At 39.1% G+C, this 12425-nt stretch overlaps 1 protein-coding gene across 1 annotated transcript in view; it reads left to right on the top strand.

Annotated features, from left to right (window-relative positions):
* Window positions 1-802: 802 nt before the first annotated feature.
* cfap20dc (CFAP20 domain containing) overlaps window positions 803-12425 on the top strand; it is a gene marked incomplete at both ends in the record, with an annotated part of 32969 nt that continues 21346 nt past the window's right edge. Inside the window, 7 exons of the mRNA XM_084061831.1 lie at window positions 803-823; window positions 985-1074; window positions 2187-2280; window positions 2383-2455; window positions 3898-4012; window positions 4624-4777; window positions 5675-5818. Coding sequence (XP_083917957.1) covers window positions 803-823; window positions 985-1074; window positions 2187-2280; window positions 2383-2455; window positions 3898-4012; window positions 4624-4777; window positions 5675-5818 — 691 coding nt within the window. The remainder of the gene's footprint in view (window positions 824-984; window positions 1075-2186; window positions 2281-2382; window positions 2456-3897; window positions 4013-4623; window positions 4778-5674; window positions 5819-12425) is intronic.

Here is a 12425-nt window from a genome sequence, read left to right as displayed (position 1 = left end):
GCAATAGTACAACATTTTTCCCAGAAATGTAGTGGAGTAGAAGTAAAAGTATTGTAAATTGGAAATACTCCACTAAAGTAAAAACCTCAAAATTGTAGCCTACTTAAGTAGCCTACAGTACTTCATTACATGTACTTAGTTACTTATTTACACTGTAAGTTATATATAAATATTTACACTGTAAGTGTAATATATATATACACATATACACACACACACACATATATATATATATATATATATATATATATATATATATATATATATATATATATATATATATATATATATATATATATATACACACACACACACACACACACACACACACACACACACACACACACACACACACACACAATGATAAAAATATGCAATAATGTGTAAATGTTTACTGTACTGTTCCAAAGTCAGTCTATCAACAAAGCACTGCAAAATGCAACAGACAGACAGACACCTCCTCACCTCGCGTCACCAGGCGTTCTGTAGAACTGAAGAACTGAAGAGAAAGAGTGCTGGCTGATGTGTAGCGTCCCGTAACCATGGAGACGCCTCTGGGCTCTGGCTTGAGTTATAATATATCGGTTCAGTAGGCTCACGTCCCGGATCTCAGTCGTGCAATGTCGTCTTTGGGATTCTTCTTCAAGTCAGATTGCTAGTGATCTACTGAAAGTCATTGGGGGAATGACTGAACGCAAAACAGCCAGTTAAAGTAAACGTTTGTGTAGGGGTTGTTAGAATGGCGGAAGCCAGGTGAATTTGACCTGTGACTGATCAGCTGACTACTGTAACGTTAGCTAACATGTTCAAGAACATTTATCAGGTAAGATAAGGCTTCCACTACGTTTAAGTAGCCTAGAGTCTTCAGTATAGGCCCTAGACTGAACACATTTGTAAAGATTGACGAGTTTGCTAATGTCAACACTGGCCATGAAAACAAACGTCACCTGCAAGTACTTGACATAATTATGTTTACCCCCACAGGGTGGCGCTGTCGTTGAGATCTTCAGTGCTCAAGGAAATCACCCTGTTGCAAAATGGAAACTTTATGGAGGCCCTTCATCCATATGTAAAGTTGAGTATTTCTGTTGCTTAAACATAGCATAGGCAGACAGTGGTGGAAGGTAACTAAATACATTTACTCAAGTACTGTACTTAAGTACAATTTTGAGGTAGCTTACTTTTACTGTACTGGAGTATTTCCAATTGTCAATGCTTTTACTCCACTACAATTATTTGAAAACTTTAGTTTCTAGTTACTTTGTAGATTTGAATTATTACAAAGCATACATTAACCATTTCAGCCCTATTTAAAGTCTGGCTATTTGAAAATAGCCGATCTACAAGCTCACAATACTTGAATACTCATGATACTTTTACTTCAGTAAAGCAATTTAGTACTTTTTCCACCACTGAGCATAGGATATGCTAAATGTGGAAACTTCCACCTTTTAGATTTTGATTCTCGAAGGCATTGTATTTGTTCTTTAAAACCTTGAAAATTTTGTTTTCATTGTGATAGCCTACATATAAATATGAACTAAGTAATCAAGTATAGCCAGTTCTATGTTAGTTCCATTGATTGAATGATCATTAAAATATACATGCTCTGACATGCTTAACAAAGTGGCCGTTAGGCTGCCGTGTTAAGTGGCGGTCAGATACAGTAGGTGGGCCGCAAACGCTCTTGAAATTTTCAAGTAGGCCCTGATCCAGAAAATGTTGGGAACCGCTGCACTGATGTCTACCTGCACACAGATCAGCAGCAAAGATCATCATCTTTGCGCTATGAGCTTGTGGATCTGCTATTTTTGAAAAATCTTGAACATTTGTGCAAATCTTTGAATATTTATTTTTTAAAGCGAACTTTTCCAGGGACATCCAGAAGCAAAGATTTGAGTTCAAATGTTCGCTTTTAAAATATATATATATTCAAAGATTTGCACAAAATGTTTAAGATTTTTCAAAAATAGGCACTCTCTGTGCTATTGTAGATCTGCTATTTTTGAATAGCCAAAGTATTACATAATGGTTACAGTGGTTAAAATCTAAAATGACAGATGCTTCTCCCGGTCTTAATGGGTTAAACAACTGAATGGGGACATACAGTATCTTGAGGTCAGTCACATACTGTACTCCCATGACATACTTAGCAAAATGTTGCCTATTTTTTTTTATTTCTTCAGGTGTTTGATAAAGAAGTCAAAGGATATGTGTACTGTCTAGAGGGTAGCTGCCCCAATGTGAAAATGCAAATGCCAGATGATAGTAAAATGTCTCGTAAGTTTGGACCGTGCAATTTGTAGATTATATTATTCAATTTATTGTATTTAATGTGCTGGCTGTTGCAGTAAATTACATTTTTATATTTCCTTTTCTCAGTTGGGCTTATTCAAAGATTCTTGGTCCTTCAGGTGAATGTCACTCAATGCAAGGACTTTTCCATAGAGCTTGTGTAAGTACTCTTTAGAAGTCGTACAGGTAGAATGTGCAAATCTCCTCAAAGTTCTTGTGATATAGTCAAGTGAACAACTCAGTTGAAAACGCAGTTTACCCTGAATCAAGGCTCTTAGGAATAGCAAGGAATCTTAATTGTGTCCTGGTCAGTGCTTGCCCTGAAGAAAATTCTATTTGTTATAGGCAGCAACCGTCACATCAATTATGGTAGATAGATGCTGTCGATAATGAATTAAGATACTGATACGGTAAGGGATGAGGTGCGGCTAGGGAAAAGTAGCCTGACATTCATACTACAGTACATGCTTTTTCTAATCAGTAATAACTCATTTCTCATTGGTTTCTCATTAATTCAATTGTAGTATTTTGATAGGCCAGTGCTTGTGCTGGGATAACAAAAGGTGCCGACACTTTAGCCCAGTAGTTCTCAACCAGTGGTCCGGGGACCACCAGTGGTCCTTGAGGGGGTTTCAGGTGGTCCCCAGCTAAATTATGAAGAGCTGGTAACCAAATGAGAAATTAGATCTTTAACTCTTGAGAGCGTAAAATGAAACCAAATGGCATTTGGTTTCATTTTACGCTCTCAAGAATTGAATTATTGTTAAACATCTGCATTACTTAATTTACAAGAAGTCTACTCAATTAGAGAATGTAGAATAGTCGTTATTTTGATCAACGTTTGCCTGTTATCTCTCCTATGGTACCAACATCAATACAGCATGGAATTGTGGACAAAATCTTATACAACGATAACAAAATATTCTTAAGTTTTGGGTCTGAGAGGCTAAAACTCATCAAATGGTGGTCCGTGGCTCAAATGCCGAATAAATAATGGACCTTGATATGAAGACGGTTGAAAACCAATGCTTTAGCCCATGTGACTGTAAACTGTATACATATACATGCTGGTGCTGCTGTTCCTTCTCACCATCTCTCACTGCACCCACATATTTGCCAGATTGTCAGTGTCTCTTGGTCATTGAATATATTTTCTTGCTATTTTGCTCAGGAACGATGACTGATGATGACTGTCTTTTGCATGATATTAGTCCCTGGCTTGGGTGGGCTGGGGGGGGGGGGATGAATGGCATTACCAAAGCTATCATAGTGAGGATAGTGAGAGACTGGCTTCCTAGCATCACAAGCCACAGCGGGAAAGCCATTTTTTTTTTTATTATTATAATTATTTTTGTTATGACAGAGGGAATTATCACAGCACATCTCATCTGTAAAAGTCTAATTTTCCTGTACAGTACTTGGGGATGTGAGGTGCTAGACTCTGATGTTGTGAAAGTACACAGGCATGTGCTGACTCAACTGCATCAGTGATAATTATGCTGATCATTCTTCTGTAAAAATGCAGTATAATATATCTTGGCCTTGACAAGTTTGTGCAACATTTCCACCACTTTTTCCTCCGTTCCTTTTGTTTGTTAACAGAATAACGGATGCTGGGCATCTGAAAAGAAGATTATACCTATCAACAGTACATAAAGAATTCTCTGCAACACCGCTGCATGCAAGGATACCTTTTGTTGGATTGAAACGAAATGTTGTGAGTATTTGACTCAACCGTGACAGGTTCATTGGCTGTTTCCTTTTAGCTCTACCCGCTATCTGACTAATGCCTCTAACTGTTAAAAGTATTGCACATTCTATTTCTGTTCAACATTCCTAAGAGCAAGCTAATTGTCACCTTGCTAAACTAATGGCCTAAGTCATTTTTTGAGGAAAATTATATTTTTGCCTAAGTCAGCTCCTCATGACACTGGCCACCTCTGGTAAAATCGCCCATCTCCTAATTGAAAAGGATCATGCTGTTCCCTCCCCTTTTAGTATAATGGCCTAACCCTAACTCCTTTGGCCTAAGTCACATGGTTTTGTGACTTACGCCAAATTATTTACTGATTTAGGCCATTTAAAAAAAAATGTTTTGGCCTAAGTCAGATTTATTTAAACCTATTTAAATCTCTTATGTTACATAACTGACAGACAGTGTTATTTCTATTTAAATAGTCATAATTTGTTATAAACATTTTGGGTGAAATGATTAAGAAATATCATATAGTTTTGTTTTGGATCAGTTTTTTATTTTTCCTGAAAAAAAAAAGTGACATAGGCCATTAGTTTAGCAAGGCGACGTAATATTTCCTTCCATTTTGTCAGTGGTCGAGCCTGTGCATCGACCTTGTTTCATTTATTGGAGGTCTGTTCACGAGCACTGCCTTCCTGACACTGGACGGCATCACGGTTTCTGCCGGCTGCAAACTTCGAAGAATCTTCACCATGAAGACGGGGCCTGAAGGAGCATCAGATGCCGGTAACACAATTGGCCACGGTCACACAAACAATATTAAAGCACAGCTTTGTCTGCACTTTGTTAGAGTTGGTTGTTGACATCTTTGTGAACACTGCATGCAACAACATACACACTCATACTGTACATCAAAAAGATAAAACACAAAAAAGCCTGAACTCTATTTCCATCGAGGTCCTTCGATGTGTGTGCGTGTGTGCGCGTGTGTGTGCATTGTGCGTGAGTGTGTGTGCAAAGGGAATTAATTACAGGCAGGCAGGTAATTTGCATATAACAAAAATAAAAGAGGACCTAGAATGCTCCCTTGAGGGACCCCACATGTTAGTGTTTGTGGTGAGGAGGACATGGACATGAGCACCATGTTGTCCCAAGGGCCACTCACGCAAAGCAAAGTCTGCTTGTTTGGATTAATGTATTTATTAATGCCTTTTGCCGCTGTGCCCTTCAAGATCTTGATTTGTCTTTGAGTTTAGAGACAGAGACAGATGCAGTACTGATGCTGTAGAGACCACACAGGCTTTCTATAGGCTACTCTTCACGTCCAGAAATTAAGTTGTCTGTTGTGATTCTTGGTTTGATTGAATTTAGAAATCAGTTTGAAATAAATTATCTGTAGGCACATGTTTTTTTGTGTGTGCGATGTGAAGATGGGCAGCGGGATAGGGTTGAGTGTGTGGGGGTTTTAGGTTGAAAACACTGTTTTTCCTGAGAGTATTATGGTGATTTTGCCTAGCTGTGCTATTTAGCAGTCTAACTGCTGCAGATTGCTGGTCACCTTTCTGTTCGTCTCTTACCTTCTCTCCTCTTAAAAACTCGATTAGTCACAGTAATAGTTTTGTGAGAAAGTTTAGTTTTGTTCAATATAAGGATTCAATATTTGTGTCTCTTCTTTTCACCCAGACCTGTTTTTCACTGGAACAGGTATCGTAGACTTAATCCCTCGTAGCTGCCAGTTCCTACCTGGTGTCCAACATGTAATCCTGGTATTGAACATGCAGAGGGCACAGCAGGCTGATGTGAAGACTGGCCTTGTAGACTCTTCTGGTGAGTATGAACAAATCAAACAGGAGCACAGAATGTATCTCGAGACTCGTCCGACCGACCGACTTCAAACTCGGCACGTGTCACAGACGACCCGAGGGAGTGCCGTGACGGTCGGTTACAACAGGTATTGCATAACCGGAGGCGCATGCATTCCCAACTTACTTACTTACTTCTAGTAATAATAATAATAATAATAATAATAATAATCATTTCTTCTATAGAATGTCTCATGGTATAAAAGATACTTGACATCAGGCCACACAGCATGAAATAAAAAATAACCTAAAAATCACAGCAGCCTTTTGTCTGCTTCTGCTGACTTCAGCTGGTTTTATTTTCTAAGTTAGATATGATTATCGATTATGCATTATACATTTGACACAATCCATACCCATGAATCAGGGGGTGTACAAATCTAAGCAGCAAAGCATCCTGATACAGTGCGTGGAACGTAGAACATTTTTTCAATGAAGAGATTGTGCTGCGTATGGATTTGTACTTCTGGCATGAAATTCATGTAGCTCTTTTTATTTTTTTAATTTGCACCTTACCCCGCACCCAGAGAAATGCAATTATCTCCTTGTATAAAAAGAGATATGCACCAGTAATTTGGTTTCGCTGTTCCCCACCGCCTCTGTGGCCTTTTTATCAGCACAAATTTATTTGTTCTGACAGCTGTCTAAGTCATGTTGAGTCACCCTGCAGTGCCCATAGAAATGAACGGTAATCACGCACGAGGAATGAGCTCTCATAATTAGTGGTTCTTATTAGCATAACATGCCTAATAATAATTAAATGGATTGGTACTGTATGAAAGTGGCCATCCAATCTAATTGTGTAAAAACCATGCTTGTTGATTACTGATGCTTCAGTACATTTTCAAAGGTGTGAAAAAAACAAAAAACAAAACACTTTACCTCCATGTGGAGAACAAATTAACCCCTTTTCCACCGCTGAGATTCACATGGAACCATCACAAAGCACTGCAGTAGAAAATCACTTCTGCTGTGACATCAGTCAAACTTCAAGCCCCGTACTGTTTGCTGTTTACGGTTTTATACCAAAGAGAAGAGACTCATGCTTGTCTGATTATAAGTGGCTGAGTGGGAGTTTAACTTGAAAAATACATGGTTTATGCCTTGCCTATCATGTTTCTTGACAATGTCTCCTTACAATACAACTGTACCGTCAATAATAATATTTTCTATAATATTAATATTGTTTATATAGCAGCTTTCATACATAAAATGCATCTCAATGTGCTTTAGACCCCAAAAAAACACAATTAAAATATAGTGTATATTGTCTATCCTGTGTATCCTGAATGAAAGTGTCTGCTCTGATGAAGATCAGATCGAAAGTGTCAATCCCTGTTAGTGTCAGAGGCGATGGCCTAACGAGGTCTGGCACAGATGAAAAGCAGTAGAGCCAGCATGTAGCCCTACCAGTAGACACCCTGTGCTGTCTGATAGCAGACATTCTGCAGTTAAAGAAAACATCAACAAAAAAATGACAGAAAGCTAAAAACATTTCTTTTTTCTTTTTCTTTTTATTATCATTATAATTCTCTCTTTTTTATTATAATTTCTCTACCTTTTCTCTAGATTTGTATTAGCTTTTCTGCAGAGAAATCTTTACAGTCATCTTTTTTATCAAATCAAAACAAACAACAAAGGAGAAAAAACTAAGAAAATAATAATAATAATAAAAAACAGGACAATTCGGCAGACATATTAAACAACGGATTAAAATAATTTCTGTACTTTTTCAATCCCATCAAGAGTCATGCATGTACAATTCAAAGTTGTGCTTACCGTCCTACAGCTCAAAGGATTCTTTCAGTTTGTAACTGCCAATGTGAAGCCAAAATATGTGAGCATTGGTGAATAGCTTTAAAGCAGGGATCTTCAACGTTTTTCATCCAAAGGAGAAACGACCCCATAGCTGAGAGAGAGATGAAGCAGGAACCCCCACTAGGCCACTACATGTTGTAAAACATTGTGTTGCAGAACCTTTTCACAGATTTCATAGATAGCTTCATAGACTTGTTTGACAGCACTGTCATCAGTGTATGTTGGACTCATTTTAATGTGTATTTTCAGACATTTAACCACTTAACCCTCAGCAGTAAACTTAACCTTTCACTCTGTGTACTTGGTCTTCTCTTTTTTCCCTCTACACCAAACCTCTTTGCCGAAAATAGAAGCTCACAACGCCTCGCAGTGTGAACTTGTAGATATGATATTGTTGGCTAAAGTTCTCCTCAGAATAGGGATTCTAGGGTTCAATTGGTTTATGTAAAATAATATATCCTATCACACAAAGATTTGGCGCCCCCCCCTGTAGTAACTGTGAGGACCCCCTAGGGCTCCCGGACCCCCTGTTGAAGACCCCTGCTTTAGAGAGTAGCTAACGGACTGACCTTTTGATACTTTTGTGTGACGCTGTAGGATGATCATGTAGGGCATTAATTCACAAAAAAACACAAATATGGAGATAAGAGGATTTTGCCCTACAGCAACTATATATCTACAGGGGTTGCGGGTGGTCTCCCTACTCTTCCATTGAGACATTTATAGACCCTGGTGTCAGTTACTGTAGGACACCTGCGCAATATCTCCCCTGGCCCAGCAGAGATTGCCTCATGGATGAGTGGGAGATGGTTTGAAACCTGGGTAGGACATAAAAGTTACCAGTTGCAGCTTTAATGTATCCCTTGACATGGACATATACAGTATATGGAGTTATTCCAAACGGACAGAACAGCCCCTCAGCTAAATCTGAACCTTAAGTGGGTTACTGTACCCACTTAAGGGTTACTCTAAAACTAAGCATTTAACATCCACAATTTAAATAATCTAAAACATCTGTGGTATACAAAATATCTACCTGGTCGCATGTGCTGTTCTCCAAAACTCTCCATCTTTTGTTTCCCCTCGATACCCAATGTTATTTCCTAATAAGGAGACACGGGAAAAACATAGCAACTCCACGTCACCATTGTGCTTTCAAAAGAACAAATTAAGAACACTAGAAAATAAAGGAAAATTTAAATTTCAGCTGTCCCAATAAGTTAAAATGTGTTCTAATCTAAAGCTTCCTCACTGAGTACAGGTTCAGTTGGCTGTATGTAATCTGCGAATAATGAGTAATTGGTTACAGAATCTTGTAATGCTTGAATGAGTCCAGTGGGTTTATTTAAACTGCACAAAAGTCTGTTTCAAAGCTGTTAAAGATATCTTTCCCAGTGGGCTATCCAGTAGCATTCTAAAAGATCCTTATTCTGATTGGTTTAGGTTAACCGGTCTTTGGTGCAATTGAATTATATTCCCAATTTTCAAATGACTTTTGGCCGTAGCTTTCATTCCACAGGTGTGAACAGTTGAGTAGGAACTTTACACAAAAAAAATGTGTTTCCGCTATCCTGTGATATGTAGTGTAGGATTTGTTCAAAATGAGGTTTCCTTTTATAAGCATTGGTAGGTGTTTTCTTTTTCTTTTTTTACAGCTGCTTCTTTGTGTTGTTGTATTTCCCATATGAACCCAGCACCAGATCAGACAGCCAGTGGCAGGTCAGCTCGTTCACGCAGACTCAAGATCCAGGATTCCTCCCACATAGCCTTTGGCTCCAGAGTTTCAGGACCTCCTCCGCAAACCGGGAGGAAGAATGGTGGACCATCAGATGGAGTGGATGAAGGGACGACAGGCCATTCCCAATGCACAGTAAATATTTGCCGAGTAACACTTGGGTGTTTATTTTATTTTATTTATAAGATGCTATGTTGTTGGTTCTATTATCTTCTGCAGAAACATGAGTTGGAAACAGACTTAGAAATATACTGAAAAGTCATTGGCTCTGATTGGTTCTTCCATTTTTGGTAAATAATCCAAACCTTTTTCATACTAAAATTCCAAAATAACTTTTTTTTATCCTAGTGTCTTGCACTGTTGTGGCACTGTAACAGAAAAGAGGAAGAAATTATCTAAATTAAATTTATAGCAGGTACTCACACAGCTGTCTATAAAGGTGAACCCATTGCTCATTATCTGGTCCCCAAGTTGGGCTGGCTTGAAATGGACATCATTTTTCTCCTTTTTCAAAAGTAAACCATGTAACTAACCCCATCCCTTTCCTGGGCTAACAATGGATAGAGGCGCATGTGCGTGTGTGCGAGACACACACACACACACACACACACACACACACACACACACACACACACACACACACACACACACACACACACACACACACACAGGTTTCCGAAGGCGTCCTCGTTTTCAGTTAAAATGACAATTGCCACAGGGACTTTTAGTTTTACCTAGTTACTTCTCAGACTGAAATGAAATGGATATTACATAAATGCAAACTATGACAAAAAGGCCTGGAATCAGGTACATGTGCCAAATGTCTATTAGGAAGCTGTTCAGGTGTTTAATTTATTATGAACTGAATTTCATATCAGGGACTATTTTCTACACTAAATGAATTAAGAATTTCATCTCTAGATTCATTGTAGTAGTCTATATTTGTACCTCTGTGAAATATCACTGCTTAATACTCACTACCAGTTATCGTCAAGAAGAAAGTAGAAAATTATTCTTTACAAGTCTCCTATAAATATTTAAGGATCACTCCGGCTTGGCTGGGGAGCTCCAGCAATTGGCCGTGTTCGCGGGTGGGAAGCTGGTCGGGGAGAGCGATCTCTGGAAGGGATCGTTTTTCCACACACATTATGCACTCCTGGTGAAACTCCTCTCCATCAGGAGAAAAGAAGCACGTGTATCTGAGGAGACTAGTGTTTGTCTCACTATAGGGCTGCAACAGTTAATCAAACTAATCGATTAGAAAACATAGTCGATAATTTTATAAAATAATTGATTAATAATATATCCCTGTTTTGGACGTGTCTTGATATGGAATAATTTTCAAAAAATATTAGAAAAATATTAAGATTGCTGATCTACAAGAGAGAAAATGCCTTTATCAAAAGCGATTTACAATGTGCATTACATTCACAGCGGAGGAAACCATGCAAGCAGCGCCGTAGGAAGCCATTCCCAGTTGGGGGGGGTATATTTGTACCGGCCCACATGCACGAACGCCACACATGCATGTGTGACCAGTGCGCGCCGCGCGCATTTTTTGTTGCGTTTTTTCGCGGTTATTCCCCTTTTATTTCGCGGTTATTCCCCTTTTATTTCCGTTTTCTATTACTTTAATTCGGTTAATTCGGTACCAAAAAATGTAGAGGGGGGGGTGGGGCCGCTCTTCCATCTTCAAGCAGCTCACACAGCTCATTTGAGGCTTTTTTTTCCTCCTCTTTTTCCCCGTGGCCTCGCGGCCCAAATACCGGTTCGCGGCCCACGGGGGACGAATCCCCCCCGTCCCCTCCCCGTTCCTACGGCCCTGCATGCAAGGCACCAACCTGCTCATTGGGAGCATCTCGGGCGCATTGCGTTCTCTATCGTATCGAGACTATCTCTCCACCCAACATATTAATTACATATGTATGGGGAATGACCCCACACATATGAAATATGTTGGGTGGAGAGATAGTCTCTTCAATTAGAGAACAAAGGTTACAGCGTAACCGAACGTTATGAGCTTGTAGATCAGCTATTTTCACCAGTTTTGTAATTGCAATCGATTTGTTGATATATCATTTTTTTGTATTAAAAAACACGCTTGAAAAGTAACTGATAGATAGGAGCTCGGCCCTGGCCTCCCTAGGTTGGCAGAGGGAAGGTAGTGCCCAGGATTACATAGACAATTGGCACTGGGCGTTAAAAATAGGGTTACAAAATCGTGGGATAAAAATTTAAGTAAAAAAAGCAACAACAAAAAAGAAAAGTAACTGATAGAATAATCACTAAGAAAATAATTGAAAGTTGCAGGGCAGGCCTAACTCTCACCAGACCAAGCTGTAGGGGCTGGCAGAATGTGTGTGCAAAAGAATAAGAATAAGAGCCAACTTAAGCCGCTCTCCTTCTTTTGCTATGCCTCACACACAGTGCCCCACCTCTAGCGCTGGAACAGACTCAACATGCTCTACAGACACACCGAGTGGAAACCGGAGTGAGAAATGTTCTCTTGGAGAGCCTTGTCAAGCTCTCCATGGGAATGGAACTGAATTTGAACATATAGGTAAGAATATTCCTGCTTTAGTTTTAGATCCGCTCTGAGCATTGCTGTTCGTTCCTCCCAACACTTTCCATTGTACAGTAGCTCCCAAACAAGATACCTTGAAAACGGGTCGTCTCTGATAGTGATCCTATGGCCCTTTGTCTAGTAGTGCCACTATTAAGCCAGTTTTTACTCTTGCACACAAAATACCTAAAAATCTACTGGTCGGATATTCATGAAACATGGCTTTTCCTCTCAGGACACCCTTAAGCCAGAAAGCACTTTCTAGCTTATTTTTCTTAATTATGGTACTTATTGCATTTCATTTCAGAAAGCCTCCGATGTTGTTTACAATAATATTGTATGTGTTGATCCTTCAGTGAATATACAATACCCCAACTCTACAAAAAAAAGTGTTTTTTTCTTTTTTTTGTTATCCCACTAGTGAGAGTGCGAGGCTGTAATGATGGCAATGTTGTT

The sequence above is a fragment of the Gymnoscopelus microlampas genome (genome assembly GCF_963454915.1).
Source record: "Gymnoscopelus microlampas genome assembly, chromosome: 7".
Taxonomy (NCBI): Eukaryota; Metazoa; Chordata; class Actinopteri; order Myctophiformes; family Myctophidae; genus Gymnoscopelus; species Gymnoscopelus microlampas.
This window is presented reverse-complemented; position numbering and strand designations above follow the sequence as displayed.